Below are 16,825 nucleotides of genomic sequence, written 5' to 3' on the forward strand. Positions count from 1 at the left end.
AATAGTCCAGGTAGCTGTGAGAGTCTGTAGGCTTATAGTAGATATCAGTAGATAAGCCATCTCCAGAGATGGAGACAGAAAGATCAAGAAAGGGGAGGGAAGGTGTCGGAAATGGTCCAGGTAAATTTGAGGGCAGGGTGAAAGTTGGAGGCAAAGTTAATGAAGTCAACAAGCTCAGCATGCGTGCAGGAGGCAGTTCCAATGCAGTTGTCGATGTAGCGAAGGAAAAGAAGGGGATGGATACCTGTATAGATTTGGAACATGGTCTGTTCCACAAAGCCAACAAAAAGGCAGGCATAACTGGGACCCATGTGGGTGCCCATGGCTACACCCTTGGTTTGGAGGAAGTGGGAGGAGCCAAAGAAATTATTGAGAGTAAGAACTAATTCCGCTAGACTGAGGAGAGTGGCGGTAGAGGGGAGTTGGTTAGGTCTGGAATCCAAAAAGAAGCAAAAAGCTTTGAGACCTTCCTGGTGGGGGATGGAGGTATATAGGGACTGGACGTCCAGGGTGAAAATAAGGTGGTGGGGGCCAGGGAACTTAAAATCATTGAAAAAATTCAAAGCGTGAGAAGTGTTAGAAACATAGGTGGGAAGAGATTGAACAAGGGGGGATAAAATAGTGTCAAGGTATGCAGAAATGAGTTCAGTGGGGCAGGAGCAAGCTGAGACAATAGGTCTACCTGGACAGGCAGGTTTGTGGATCTTAGGTAGGAGGTAGAAACGGGAAGTGCGGGTGTGGGAACTATGAGGTTGGTGGCAGTGGATGGGAGATCCCCAGAGCTGATAAGGTTGGTGCTGGTTTAGGAGACAGTGGCCTGGTGCTCCTTAGTGGGGTCATGATCAAGGGGTAAATAAGGGGAGGTATCAGAGAGTTGTTGCTGTGCCTCTGCCAGGTAGAGGTCTGTACGCCAGACAACAACAGCTCCCCCCTTATCAGCGGGTTTTATGGTGAGGTTGGGATTGGTGTGGAGGGAGCAAAGAGCAGAGCGCTTGGAAAGAGTTAGGTTCGAATTGGAACAGGGTGTGGTGAAGTCAAAACGGTTGATGTCCCATCGGCAATTAGCAATAAAGTGATCCAGAGCAGGCAGAAAACCAGAGCGGGGTGTCCATGAAGAGGAGGAGGGTTGAAGATGGGAGAAGGGGTCATCGATGGGGGTAGGTAGCAATGACTGTAGTCTATGTACGATCTAATGACACATCTTGGGACAGCATCTGATCAAATGCTTTGTGTGATTTGACTCCCTGGAAGACTAATCTGTCGTCAGCTGCAGTGGTAAGTTTGAGGCTGTCATTTCATTCCCCTTCTGTTCAAAACAAGCGTAGAATGCATTAAGTTCATCAGGAAGGAATGCACTGTTCTCAGCACTGCTGTCCGCTTTCATTTCATAGCCCATTATGACCAGGCCTGCCATGATTGATGGCTGCTGAGATACCTGTGTAATGGATGCCTCAGTGGTAACTGAGTGGAATAACTGGCCACACAGGCAGGCTCAAGGACCATGCATCAAGGATGGTCTGATCTTTCCATCACAAAGGGACTAATCCAAGAGTGACAGCACATCCTATGCTGAGTCAGCGTAGTAGTAGTAGTAGCAGTAGCAGTAGTAGTAGTAGTAGTAGTAGTAGTAGTAGTAGTAGTAGTAGTAGTAGCAGTAGTAGTAGCAGTAGTAGTAGTAGTAGTAGTAGTAGTAGTAGTAGTAGCAGTAGTAGTAGCAGTAGTAGTAGCAGTAGTCGTAGCAGCAGTAGTAGTAGTAGTAGCAGCAGTAGTAGTAGTAGTAGCAGCAGTAGTAATAGTAGTAGTAGTAGTAGTAGCAGTAGTAGCAGTAGTAGTAGCAGTAGTAGTAGTAGTAGTAGCAGCAGTAGTAGTAGTAGTAGCAGTAGTAGTAGTAGCAGCAGTAGTAGTAGTAGTAGCAGTAGTAGTAGCAGTAGTAGTAGCAGCAGTAGTAGTAGTAGTAGCAGCAGTAGTAGTAGTAGCAGTAGTAGTAGTAGTAGCAGTAGTAGTAGTAGTAGTAGTAGTAGTAGCAGTAGTAGTAGCAGTGGTAGTAGTAGTAGCAGCGGTAGTAGTAGTAGTAGCAGTAGTAGTAGTAGTAGTAGCAGTAGTAGTAGTAGCAGTAGTAGTAGCAGTAGTAGTAGTAGTAGCAGCAGTAGTAGTAGTAGTAGCAGTAGTAGTAGTAGTAGCAGTAGTAGTAGTAGCAGTAGCAGTAGTAGCAGTAGCAGTAGTAGCAGTAGCAGTAGTAGTAGTAGCAGTAGTAGTAGTAGTAGCAGTAGTAGTAGTAGTAGTAGTAGTAGCAGCAGCAGTAGTAGTAGTAGTAGTAGTAGTAGTAGTAGTACTATGCTAGATCTCTGACACACATTTGCAAGATCAGGTGTTCTAAAACCATCTTCACAAAATGCTGTGGGAAGAGCTTTAGTCATGCTCTGGTACCTGTAGTGTTTACACTGTTGTGGTCAGGATCATCTTAATTCCCCTTGCTGCCTCTCCTTCTTCCCGTTCTCTGATGGTCTCCTCTCCTAGCAGATGCCTTCATCTCCAGCCCTTTACCATTCCTACTACTGGACCGGGCTTCACCTGTCATCTTCTAGCTAGTCTTCCTTCCCCTCCCCTCACCTTTTTATTCTGGTGTCTTCCCCCTTCCTTTCCAGTCCTGTAGAAGGGTCTTAGCCCAAAATTTGACTGTTTACTCATTTTCATAGATACTAACTGACCTGCTGAATGCCTCCAGCATTTTGTGTGTATTGCTCTGGATTTCCAGCATCTGCAGAATCTCTTGTGTTTATGATGTAATGCTGAGCCTTTTTAAGGTTTTGGTCAGACCACATTTGGAGTCTAGGGCCAGAGGATAAAGCCTCAGAAAAGAAAGTCATACCTTCAGAACAAAGAAGAGGAGGAATTTCTTTAGCTAGAGCAGGGGTCAGCAACCTTTACCACTGAAAGAGCCACTTGGACCCGTTTCCCACAGAAAAGAAAACACTGGGAGCCGCAAAACCCGTTTGACATTTAAAATGAAATAACACTGCATACAACGTTTTTTTTGCCTTTATGCTATGTATAAACAAACTATAATGTGTTGCATTTATGAAATTGATGAACTCCTGCAGAGAAAACGAAATTACATTTCTGCATGCAACAAAAACATTTTGAACTCCGAAAAAAAGACGTTGGGTTGAAGGTTACTTTTAAGTAAAATACTCAACGTCTATTTGAGTCCTTCTTGTATTTATGAAAAACGCCAAACTTAAATTTGCCGCCAGCAGCAAACCAAAAATAACATCAGCCAGCTGTCAGCCTGAAAAATAAAAGGACTATTTCACTGAACAATGAAAAAATATGAATATACATAAAATAATAGGCAATTAAAATATTTATCATACTTGGTTAATGGGATTTCTGCTCCTGGACCTCAGCGCACAGCGTCTGCACATCAGGGCTGTATGACGTCACCTTCATCTTTACACAGGATCGCAAGCTGTCATCTGTGAGGCGTGCGCGATGTTTGTTTTTAATAAAGTTCATGTTGGAGAACACCTGCTCACATACATATGTGGATCCAAAGATCGACAGGACTCCAAGCGCATACTTTTTCATGTTTACATAAACGTCGGGCATAGCATTCCATGTTTCGAACACAAGTTTGTCCGGTTTTGGAAGGTTTTCAATATCACTCCATTTGTGATTCTGAGCAAGAACGGCCTTCTGACGGGCAACATCTTCAAGGTCTGCTGTCAAGCGTCTAAACTTGGACACCCATATGTCTTTGTCGGCTATGTCGGCCAGTTCCATCTCAAGATCAGGTTGACTCACACCTGCCAATGCAGTCGTATTCAGTAGGGAAGGATCGATGCTTAAGGGAGTGACCGGGAAGGATAATGTGTTTTTTTCCTCTCTGAACTCACAGAAGCGTTTCCCAAACGATGTTTGCATTGCGATGATTGCAGAATGTAAATACTCCGAAATTATCATGTCGTGACCTTGTTTGAACTCTCTCAAATTGGGGAAGTGAGACAAAGTGCCTTTCTGTAAATCTCTGGCAAGCACTGTCAACTTGCGCTCGAATGCCAAAACATCCTCCAACATGTGCAGGGCTGTGCGTCCTTTCCCCTGAAGAGCTGTGTTCAGCGTGTTCAGGTGCGCTGTCATGTCTACCATGAAGTGTAGCTTTTCCAGCCACTCTGGCTGTTCCAGCTCAGGAAAGGTGAGCCCTTTGCTGCCCAGGAAAGTTTTCACTTCTTCCAGACACGCGACAAAGCGTTTCAGCACCTCCCCTTTGGACAGCCACCGGACTTTGTTGTGCAGCAGGAGATCAGAATATGCGCTTTCCATCTCGTCCAGTAACAAACGGAATTGACGGTGATTTAAACTTTTTGCCATTATTTTATTGACAATCTGAATGACAACATCCATTACTTCTGTGCATTCCGGAGGAAATGTTTGAGCGCACAGTGCCTCTTGGTGCAAGATGCAGTGAAAAGTCAGCAGCTTTCTGTCCAGCGACTTCTGCAGTAAAGCCACAAATCCCTTGTGCGTTCCCGTCATATTCGGAGCCCCATCAGTAGCTACTGACACCAGATGGGTGGTCTTTATTCCTTTGGCTCTTAAACAATTCAAGACAGCCTCACAGATGTCCTCCCCCCGTGTTTGGTCTTTTAGAGGTATCAACTCAATCAGTTCTTCCTGTGGCCCGGCAGAGTTTACATACCGGCAGAACAACGCTATTTGTTCAATATCACCTTTGTCTTTAGACTCGTCACAGGCAATCGAGTAGGCCACAGCTGAATTGATGTCTTTAATTTGCTGTCTTGTGATGTCTTCTGCCATTTTTATGGTTCTGTCTTTGACAGTCTTTGCAGAGAGGGGCATATCCCTGATTTTCTGCACAATTTCACTCTTGTTTTTAAAGTCCGTGAATAGATGTTCTGAAATCTTAATGAAAGATTCTTTTATATATTCACCATCTGTAAACTGCTTCCCGTGCCTGACTATTTCCTGAGCGGCAATATAACTGGCGTATGTCGTTGATTTTCCAGACTTCATCCATTTCTGGAAATGATTTTTGCTCAGATCAACCTTCCGCATCAGTTCCGAAACGGCTTTTTTTCTCTCATCTCCATCCGGATATTTTTGAGCAAAGGCTGCGTGTTTACTCTGGAAATGCCTTGCGACATTTGACTTTTTGTTGTTTGCTAGTTTCTCATTGCATATTAAGCATACCGGTAAACCAGTCTCGTCAACAGTGAAAGCAAATGAATCTGTCCACGTATCATTAAACGTTCTGTTTTCTTCAGTCACTTTTCTTTTTTTAGAATTCTCCATAGTTGGCTTACCTTGGATCGAAAAATTAAAGAAATCGCGCACTGGCGGGTGTCAGGTATTGGCAGTGGTGACGTATATTAATAGCGATAAAAACACGTTGTAGCGGTGTGCTCACGCAGTCAGTAAACTGCAGTCGAATAACTTTATTCGAACTAAACAGCCTTGCTTTTAAGCCTCCCTCAACCCAGCCCCCATGGACGCAGATGCTGCAAAAGACGCGTACTCACAAACCCCCGTAGGCTATCTCCCTTAGCCGGAATGCTGGCTAATTGTGAGCCGTTTCGGATGTGCCAGGAAATGTGTCGCCACACTTAGATTGTACAAGATCACCATAATCTTCAAATTTAGAATTACATTTCAAAAGCTAACAAACTAACATAAAATACATTTTAATTAAATACTGACCAATTATTTCCCAAAGCCACAGGGAGCTGCAGCACAGAGGTGAAAGAGCCACAAATGGCTCGGGAGCCGCAGGTTGCCGACCCCCGAGCTAGAGGGTGGGTGACTCTGTGGAACTCATTGTCACACACAGCTGCGGAGGCCAACTCATTGTGTATATTTAAGGCAGAGTTTGGTAGGTTTTGATTCGTAAGTCTGTGGAAGGTTTTGGGGCGAAGGCAGTTGAAGGGGTTGAGTGGAAAAATAAATCAAGTGGCGGAGCAGACTCGGTGGGCCGAATGCCTAATTCTGCTCTTATGTTTATGGTAATGTTCTCCTTTATCAATAACAGAATCACTCTCCCTCTTACACACCTCTCTAACACATCTGAAGCAACAAAACCCAGTCCTGCCCTTCATATAACCATATTTCTGTAATGGCAATACACTAGTAGCCCATCCTGTTATCAGCCTATGCTTGCCTTACTTAAGAAACATTAGCAATTAGCAATAGCCTGTCCTGGTCTAACCGTGTAGAATGCACAACCATCCATGCTCCAACTGTCTTTACTTCCTCAAGATTAAAGAATTGGCATGCCAATTTGACCGATGCACTTTAGAAAGAATTCTATCTAGATGCATGGCAGCTAGCTGGTCCGAGACTACCACAAACTGCAGACTTGTGGACATAGCTCAGCGTATCAGCGAAACCAGCCTGCTCACCATGGACCCTGTCTGTACTTCTCACTGCCTTGGGAAAGCAGCCAACATTATCAAAGACTTTCTCACCCTGGTATTTTCTCCTCCCTTTGCTCCCATCAAGCCGTAGACAGAAAAGCATGCAAACATGTACCACCGATTCAAGGACAGCTTTTATCTCAGTGTTATATGATTATTGAATGCTCCCCTTGTATCATAAATGGGCTCTCGACCACACAATCAACCTCGTTATGGGCTTGAATCTTACTGCCTATCTGTACTGCGTTTTTTTTTGTAATTATACCACTTTATTTGGTAATTTTTGGTAATTTGATAATGTTTCATGTGACAATGATAAACCAACTTACCACTTATCAACTGCTAAAAAAAAGCATTCCTTAAGCACGCTCTTTGTACTTTAGAAGTTGTTTGAATAGTCTATTCTGAGTCCTGAAGCGACCCAGTTAGCTCTTTGGATGTCGTTGCTCTGCCCTTTAAATAGATATATAAATCAAAACAGCACGATCTACTCCCAGCTGTCCTTTGACTGTTCAACCAGGGTTGTTTGCTGCATCCAAAATCTTCAAATTAATCCCTGTAAGGTAGAACTGTGAACAGTTTGGTCTCGGACGTAATGCTGGAGAAAGGTCAAATGCATTAATGTGAATTGTGTAGTTACCCAACAGGCACAATTTCACCTGGAAATACTCACGCACATATTAAACAAATATTGATGCGAATGGATCCAGCTTTCTTTAATCCTTTTACCCTGAGGCCAAATTTCTAAACAACAGTTCTATGGTCAAGTCAAGTTAATGTGATCAGTTTAAACAGATGGCTCAGAATGTTTATATAAGCGCTGAAAATGTTTAGAATGCTACTTTTATTTATTGTGTGTTTTATAGGATTTGGAGCTGCTTCAGGATGGAGACCTGACTCAGATTGGAGACCGTGGAGCTACACTCAGTGGAGGACAAAAGGCCAGAGTGAATTTGGCTAGGTAATTAGAGTCCATATTGTACCAAATTTGGGCACGTTCATGGAGCATTAAACAGATTTAATGAATACCTTGAAAGAAAATTGCACTTTCATTGAGTGTGAGCTTAGCATTTCAGTAACAACAAATTCAAGGACAGTTTGTTATTAAGTGAAACTCTAACAATGTTTTTAAATTATTGGCTAAACAAATAGACTTCACTTGAGGATATTTCTTGAGGAACAGGATCAGATTACAACAGGAAGAATATGATCCAGAGAAAAGAACTGGATTTGAACCCTAGTGCCTGCGCCACCATTTAGACCATAAGATATAGGAGCAGAATTAGGCCATTTAGCCCATCAAGTTTGCTCCACCATTTCACCATGGCTGATCCCTTTTTCCTCTCAGCCCCAATCTCCTTTCCAGTATCCCTTCATGCCCTGACTAATCAAGAATCTTATCAACCTCTGCTTTAAATATACATAAAGACTTGACCTCCGCAGCTGTCTGTGGCAAAGAATTCCACAGATTCACACCACTCTCTGTTTAAAGAAATTCCTCCTCATCTCTGTTCTAAAAAGATGCCCCACTATTCTGAGGCTGCCCCCTCTGGTCTTAGACACTCCCACTATAGGAAACCTCCTCCTCACGTCCACTCTATCAAGGCCTTTCACCATTCTATAGGTTTCAATGAGGTCATCCCTCATTCTTCTGGATTCAAAAGTTAATTTTATTGTCAAAGTATGCATGAACAATACAACTCTGATATCCATCTTTTCCAGATGGCCACGAAATACAGGAAGACCATGGGAGCTGATGAGAGAAGAGACATCAGCTACCCCCCCCCCCCCACTCAAGCAGGGGAAAAAAAACAAAACTTGCAGACCCAAAAATCCCCCACCCCCTCCTTGCAGAAAAAAAATCATCGACAATACCATCAAATCCCTACTCCTCCCCTGCAGAAAAAATCAGTAACAATAACAATTTCGAACCCCCTCACACACAGGAAAAAACAGCAACGAAAGCAATCCCTTACTGCCTCACTCACAGGAAAAAAACACAGCGATGGTGTATTCCAGTGAATACAAGCCCGGAGCCATCAAATGCCTTCATATGACAATCTGTTCAATTCAGGAATAATTTCTGTGAACTTTCTTTGAACCTGCTCGAGTTTCAGCACATCCTTTCTAAGATAAAGGGCCCAAAATCGCTTGTAATACTACAAGAGAGGCCTCAACAGTGCTTTATAAAGTCTCGGCATTACATCCTTGTATTTATATCCTAGACCTCTTGAAATAAATGCTGACATTGCATTTGCCTTCCTCACCACAGACTCAACCTGTAAATTAATCTTTAGGGAATCCGGAACAAGGTCTCCCAAGTCCCTTTGCACCTCCAATTTTTGTATTTTCTCTCCATTTAGCAAATAGTCAGCCCTTTCATTTCTTCTACCAAAGTACATGACCCATACACTCCCGGCACTGCATTCCATCTCCTTTGCCCATTTTCCTTATCTAAGTCCTTTTGTAACCTCTCTACTTCTTCAAAACTACCTGCTCCTCCACCTATCTTCATATCATCTGCAAACTTTGCAACAAAGTCATCAGTTCCATCATCAAAGTCACTGACGTATAACATAAAAAGAACCAGTCCCAACACAGACCCCTGTAGAACACCAGTGGTCACCTGCACTCAACCCTTTATCCCCACTCTTTGCTTCCTGCCAATTGGCCATTGCTTTACCCATGCTAGAATCTTCCCTATAGTAGCTTGGGCTCTTATCTTGTTAAGCAGCCTCATGTGTGGCACCTTGTCAAAGGCCTTCTGAAAATCCAAGAGCACGACATCAACCGATCTCTTTTGTCTATCCTGCTTGTTAACTACTTCAAAAAATTCCAACAGATTTGTTGGACACTATTTTCCCTTGCTGACTACGGCCTATTTTTTTCATGTGCCTCCAAGTACCCAACATCTTTCCAACCACTGAGGTCACGTGAACTGGCCTATAATTTCCTTTCTTTTGCCTCTCTCCCTTCTTGAAGAGTGGAGTAACATTTGCAATTTTCCATTCTTCTGAAATTTAATAAGATTATCGCTGGTCCAATCTTGGCCTCATCTCTGGCTTTCTCCCCCTACTACTCGACTGTCTCACAGTTCTAATATCTGAATCAAGGTGAGGAGCATGAGTATTGACCATTAGGAAGGTACTTAAAGAAATCGGGTCAGCTCATCTCTTCAAAATGCTTTGCTTTTGGTCAGCACCTGAGCTGCTGTGGCCTATCCATAGGGTGTCGTTTCTCTTACCCCTACTCTTTCCCCAGAGCTTTGCTTTGAAAGCTATTAAACAATTAACCCTTTGATCTTGTGCCATTTCTAAGGAAGGTCCTCTGGCCCAAAAGATCAACTGGTTTTCTCATTCTACAAATGCTACATAAATTCTTCCAGCATTTCTTTTTTTGTTTCAGGTTGTATTATCTGCAGTTTGACTTGTTTTCCTTCAGCTTATGCTCCCCATATTGAAGGAGTGATATGTTTTCCTCCACCTCAAACATGTCATTCCTTAAGTATGGAGACAGAATTTGCACAGGGCAGTACCATGCCTTGCAAAGTAGCATCATGGTACCTACTTTTATACTTCTGTACATACTACTGTTCAATAAGAGCCAGTGTTCCATTAGTTGTTCTAATTATTTGCTATACCAGCAGACTGACCTTCAGTATTTCTTGCATTTGGACCCCTGATTCCTCTTGTACTGCAGCTTTTTAGTAATCACACTGTACATCAACACTGTTGAGGATTTTACCACTAAAATGTACTGTCGCTTTACATTTGATCTTCCCAAGTGTAACATCCACATGTGACTAGATTGAACTTCACATGCTATTTCTCCATCTGTACCTGCAACTCAGTTCCGTAACTGTGCCAATACCTGAAACATCTACACTCTCTACCATGCCACAGACTTTGTATATGTGAACTGGAATTTACATCCAATCCATTTATATATATCACAAATAGTACAGATGCCATTATTGATCCCTGCAGATCACCACTAGTCACAGATATCCAGCCAGGACAGGTTTCATTGAGCGGTACCCTCTGTCTTCAGTAGGCAAGCTGATTCTGAATCGAAACAACCAAGTCACCTTGCATCTTAATCTTCTATTCCTTAATAATGGGATAGTGGACTTGCTGTACTTTCCAAATATTTCAGGAAAAATAATCTCAGAATCATGTTTATTATTGCTGTCTTGTGTCATTAAATTTGTTTGTGGCAAATTTTGAAATGAATAGATTGTGTAAAATGAAAGGAATAAAAGGCAGTGCCGATGAACAGTTCAGAAATCTGATAATGAAGAATTTGTGGTTGCTGAATTTGGATTTGGACAAAGAAGTAAAACTGCATTGTTTTAATTTTCTCTTCACTAAAGATGTGTGTATCAAGATGCTGATATCTACTTGCTTGATGATCCACTTAGTGCTGTTGATGCTGAAGTTGGAAAATACCTATTCGAGCAGTGAGTACCTGGAAAAGGACCAGCGTGTTGGACATATTTCAGATAATTTACAGTGCATTGTTTAAGTATTGAGCCCCCATGTATAACATCCAGAGATTTTGATCAATTTAACTGAGATTTTTTATTGTGAATCACATACTATTTTTTTCTTTCCTCCAGTAGAGCCCAAAAAGTAGGGGAAATTGTAAAGCATGAAGAATTAAAAATTCAAAAACTGAAATATCAGCAGTTCAAAAGTATTCATCCCCCTTTGCTCAGTACTTCGTTGAATCACCTCTGACAGTCATTAGAGCCAGTAGTCTTTTTGGATAAGTCTCTATTAGCTTTCCACAATGTAATGGAGCAAGATTTGCCCATTGCTCCTTGCAAAATTGTTCAAGCTGTGCCAGGTTACTTAGGGAATGGCAGTGGGCAGCGATCTTGAGACCTTTCCAGAGATGTTCAAGCAGGTTAAGGTCAAGACTCTGACTGGGTCACTCAGGGACATCAATTTTCCTTGTTTGAAGCCACTCTATGGTTGCTCTGGTAGTGTGCTTTGGGTTGTAGTAAGAACATAAGAATGTAAGAAATAGGAGCAGGAGTAGTCCTGCTGAAAGATGAACTTCGTCCTCAGTTTAAGCTTTTTGGCAGAGGCCAGCAAGTTTTTTTGTTCAGGACCTCTCTGTATTTAGCAGAATTCATCTTCCCACACACAGCAGATAACCATTCCTTGCTGCTGAAAAGCATCCCTATCGCATGATACTGCCTCCACCATACTTTACAGTAGGGATGGTGTAACCTGGCTTAACTGCAGTGTTAGATTTACGCCACGTGTACTACTTAGTGTCAAGGGCATAAAGATCCGTTTTAGTTGCATCCGAACACAGGCCCTCTTCCACATTTTTACAATATCTTTTAAGTGACGCTTTCCAAAGATTTTATGGGCAAGGATGTGCTTTTTTTTTTATTTAGCCAGTGCTTCTTCCTTGCCACTCTACCATATTTGTGCAAGGCCTTGGAGTTGTGGAGCCATGAACTACATTTCCAATTACATTCACTGACTTCTGCATCTCACTCTGAGTGATTGTCAGTGTCACAGTAGCCTCTCTTACAAGTGCCATTCTTCTCCAGCGACTGAGTAGAGGGGCAGCCTGACTAGGCAGTGTGGCAGTGGTTTCTTTTTTTCTGACTTTTTCACAATGGACAGCACTGAACTCTGAGGTGTATTTTAGATGATCTTATACCCTTCCTGAGATTTGTGCTTCTCTATTATCGTTTCCCTGGCTTGTCTTGAATGCACTTTTGTCTTTATTTTGGTATGGTCTGTTGAAAATCTGCCAAACTGTTGGGCCTTACAAAGAAAGTGGGTATTTATTCAGCTGATCCTTCATTGCACCTGAGGAAAGTTAGTGCAGTAATTACAAAGGGGATGAATACTTTTTCAGCTTCACAATGCTGCTTTTTTAATTTTTAGTAAATCGTTGACAGGCTTTATAATTTTTCTTTTGATTTAACGTGATGCACAATGTTTTTTAGATTAGCTCAAAAATCCTGCTTAAATATTTTTTAAGGTTAGAAAATGAAACAGTTAAGTATGAAAATAACTGTGGGAGCTGAATACTTTACAAAGCACTGTATTTGTTATTAAAAGTATTTTCATTACATTTTCATCTTTGCATCCTAAACTTGTGATGTCAAGCCAGACTCTTCCATTACTCTTACAATACTGGCATCTGTTCCTAAAAAGCCAGACGATATATCTTATACACCTTACAGATGTATATAGGATCACGAGGGGCATAAATGGGGTGAATGCACACTGTCTTTTCCGTAGGAAAAGGAAACCAAACACTAGTGGGCATAAGTTTAAAGTCTGAAGGGAAAGATTTAAAAGAGGCCTGAGGGTAAGTCCTTCATGCTGCTGGTAGTGCAGGAATAGAATGAGCTGCCAGGGAAAGCAGCTGAAACTGATATTACAAAATTAAAAAAAAAATAATTGCATTAGTTTGTGTCTTGGAAAGGCTTAGAGGGGTAAAGGCCAGATATGGGCAAGTGGAATGAGCTTCAGTGGCTATTGTGAGCATGGATGGGTTGGGCCAAAGGGCCTGCCTCTATGATGTATTACTCTGATACTTTAAAACCAACCTTCAGAATTAACTCTCCATCATCTGACAAGCGATGGAGACCCGTCATCACTTCTACAGAATAGCTTTCATTTTAGGGCCAAACTTGGTCAGTGTCCCTAAAGACACCGTGGGAAGTGTGTCCGGCTGCATCTCCGTGTAACAGAGATGTAACTGGAGCTGGACACATGTAAACCATCTATGATGCTGAGAACATCACTGATAAGAGTTTTATTGAGTTGGTCATACCGAAAGTGCAGGTTGCAGGACTACCAGGAAAAGTAGAGGGTGCAGCTAGATAGTGTAATTATTCCCCTCAAAAACAAATATACCATTTTGGATATTATTGAGTGAGAGGAATCACCATTCAGGAGAAAGCAGCATGTGATTGACTGAGGTTCCATGGGGAAGGGTGAAGGCAGAAAGGACTGTAGTGCCAGGAGACTCGATACTTAGGGCTGACATGGGATCGAAGGCTGCAGAAGGAACTCTTAGATGGTGTGTTTCCTCCCTGGGACCAAGATCAAGGGTGTATCTGAGCTGTTGTAGAGCATTCTCAAATTATCGGGCACCGTGATAGCACAGCACTTGGTAGTAACACTTGAAAGCACTAGCTGTAAGATAGTGGTTCAATTCCCACTACTGTCTGTCCATTCTAAAATGTGACCATGTGGTTTTCCTCTGGATGCTCCGGTTTCCTTCCACATCCCAATGTCATACCGGTTAGTTGTAGGCATGATGTGTTGTAGCTGGAAGCATGGTGACACCTGCGGACTGCACCCAGCACATTTTGGATTGTGTTGGTCGTTGGTGCAAAGAAAACATTTCACTGTGTGTTTTGATGTACATATGACAAATGAAGCTCATTTATCTTATCTATCTTCTCAAGCGAGTGGGGGGAGAGGATGATGGGTGAGCAGCCAGAAGTCATTGTGTGTGTTGGCAGAAGAAAAAGGCACATAGTCCTGCAGAGTGGATATTGAGTTAGGAAAGAGGTTTAAAAAGCAAGAACTTGAGGGTAGTAATCTCTGGATTACTGCCTGTGTCATGTCTGAGTTGAGGGTAAGAGATTGATGATAAGGTAGATGAATATGTGGTTGAAAAGTAGATTTACAAGCCTTTGGGAACTTTTCTGGGATGAAAGTTGCTAGCACAAGAGTGACAGTTTGTACTTGAACTGAAAGGGTCTTATGTCCTAGCGGGGAGATTTACCTGGAGGGTTTAAACTAGTTTGGTAGGCGGGCAGGATCAAGTGAGGCAGATGGGGAGATAGAGTTGAGATAGAATTTAATGGTGGTAATATTAGAAGACAGGACAACCAGGAGCAAGGAAAGGCTGTTGGATTAAATTGCATTAATTTCAAAGCAAAAGGCCTGACAGGTAAGGGGAATAAACTCAGGGTCAACAGACAGGATCTCCTGGTTGCCACCCACTTCAACTCTGCTTCATATTCCCATTCAGATATGTCCATACATGGCCTCCTCTACTGCCATGATGAGGCCAAACTCAGGTTGGAGGAGCAACATCTCATATACCGTCTGGGTAGTCTCCAGCCCCTTGGTATGAACATCGAATTCTCCAACTTCTGGTAATTCCCTCCCTCTCCCTTCCCCCATCCCACTTTCACTCGGCCTCCTCTTCTAGCTGCCTATCACCTCTCTCATGACTCTGCCTTCTTCCACTACCCATTGTGCTTTCCCCTTACATTACTTTTTCACCTCTCCTGCCTATCCCCTCCCCTACCCCTTGATCTTTCCTCTGATTGGTTTTTCACCTGGCACCTTCCCCCTCCCCTCACCTTCTTTATGGGGCCCCTGGCCCCCTCCTCCTTCACTCCTCATGAAGGGTCTTGGCCTGAAGCGTTGACTGCACATTTCAATGGATGCTGCCCAACCTGCTGAGTTCATCCAGCTTGTTTGTATGTGTTAACTCAGGGTATGGATAGCTACATTGGACTGGGAGATTATAACCATCATAGAAACATGGTGAAGGGGGAGGGTGCGGGAGACAGAACTGGCACAAGTGACATTTCCAAAGTACAGATGCTATAGGTGGGATAGGGGTGGCAGAAAGAGAGGATGTGGAGTTGCACTTCTGATTAAGGATATAATCTTGGCACTTGGGTGAAATGAAATTATTGAGGGATCATCTGGAGAGACTTTGTGGAAGGAACTGAGAGATAAAAAAGGAATGATCATCTTGTTGCAATTGTACTATAGGCCCCTATAGTATTATAGGGTACTATGGGATGGGATTTTAACTTTCCTCATGTACTGTAGATTGGGACAGTCATAGTGCTAATGAAGTGGATGGTGCTGAGCAGGTAATGGGATGGAAAACTTATTAAAATGAGATATTGAGATCTGAAGATCTACATGGTCCTGTTGTGAAGGGCAAGACTGATGAGAGTAGGGAACCCTGGATGACAAGGGTCAGGAAAAATAAGTTTCAAAGTTCATTTATTATCAAAGCACGTACAAATTGTACAACCTTGAGATTTGTTTGCTTCCAGGCAGTCGCAAAGCAAGGAACCTGAAATAACCCAACTTCTAAAAAAGTAAGACCAATTTCCACCCCCACCCCCATGCCCACAGAGAAAGAGAAAAAAACACAAAACAAATCATATAAACAATAGAAGCGAGCAACAGCATTCTGAACCAAAATGAGTCCTTAGATCCAAATCTCCAGAGTAGGCCCAAAGCCTCAGTATTCAGTTCATCATATTAGCGGGGCAAATCGCCACAAAGTTCACAGGCCCGAAGCACAGCAGCCAGGGCAGTCTCATAGCCTTAGCATTGCGGAGAGAGAAGCCCCCGGCTATCTGGGCCATGATTAAATTGTCTGAACCTTGCCCTCGGACGCGTCTTCAGCAAATCCATTTAGTGAATTCGGCCTTTTCTCCTTGGAGCAATGGAGGATGAGAGGTGACCTGATAGAGGTGTACAAGGTAATGAGAGGCATTGATTGGGTGGATAGTCAGAGGCTTTTCCCCAGGGCTGAAATGGCTAACACAAGATGGCACAGTTTTAAGGTGCTTGGAAGCAGGACAGAGGAGATGTCAGGGGAAAGTTTTTTACACAGAGTTTGGTGAGTGCGTGGAATGGGCTGCTGGCGACGGTGGTGGAGGTGGATATGATAGGGTCTTTTAAGAGACACCTGGATAAGTACATGGAGTTTAGAAAAACAAGTTGAGGTAGCTCTAAGGTAAAGACATGTTTGGCTCAACTTTGTGGGCCGAAGGGCCTGTATTGTGTTTGTTTCAGATTGCTCTGGATTTAGATTTCACAGCTGAAGGAATTGTTCAATCTCTGCAAATCTGCTCAGCACACAGAATGATCCAACTTCGTCCGACTCTCAACACCCTGCCTTTCCAGTCTATATGGGCTGGCATTTAGGTTGTCCAAACAGTGGATTGTACCTTGCATTAGGACCTGGGCCTTGCTGTGGCAAGTCATTCCAGGCCTTGAACACGATTCGCTTCGGATCTGCATTTTGCTGCCAAAGAAGCCGTTCTCTCCAATTCGGCTCAGCGTTTGGAGCAGTCCACCCTCAATCATGGGTTAGTTGGTTGGCAATCAGAACCCTCTATCCTGTCTTCTCCTCTCCAGCCAGCACAGCTCCAGCTCCAAGTGCATTAATTTTACAGTGCGGCAGCAGGGCATGTCCCGCGAGTTTGTTTTGCCTTTTCTCACTTCTTCATTGCTTTCGGTGATAGTTCATCACAATTTACTTTTTTTTAAAATGTTATTAATAATGGCTTGAATCAAATTCCTTTCCTTTTGAACTACCAGTGAGCTATTACATGTCATTGGTAGCACCATCTTAAACCAGAA

At 42.9% G+C, this 16,825-nt stretch overlaps 1 protein-coding gene across 5 annotated transcripts in view; it reads left to right on the plus strand.

Annotated features, from left to right (window-relative positions):
- Positions 1-16,825, plus strand: part of abcc4 (ATP-binding cassette, sub-family C (CFTR/MRP), member 4) — a 268,298-nt gene that overhangs the window by 106,519 nt on the left and 144,954 nt on the right. For all 5 annotated transcript variants that reach the window (XM_059970351.1, XM_059970353.1, XM_059970354.1 and 2 more), the window contains 2 exons: positions 7,298-7,392; positions 10,804-10,890. In XM_059970351.1, coding sequence (XP_059826334.1) covers positions 7,298-7,392; positions 10,804-10,890 — 182 coding nt within the window. The remainder of the gene's footprint in view (positions 1-7,297; positions 7,393-10,803; positions 10,891-16,825) is intronic.

The sequence above is a fragment of the Hypanus sabinus genome, chromosome 5 (genome assembly GCF_030144855.1).
Source record: "Hypanus sabinus isolate sHypSab1 chromosome 5, sHypSab1.hap1, whole genome shotgun sequence".
NCBI lineage: Eukaryota > Metazoa > Chordata > Chondrichthyes > Myliobatiformes > Dasyatidae > Hypanus > Hypanus sabinus.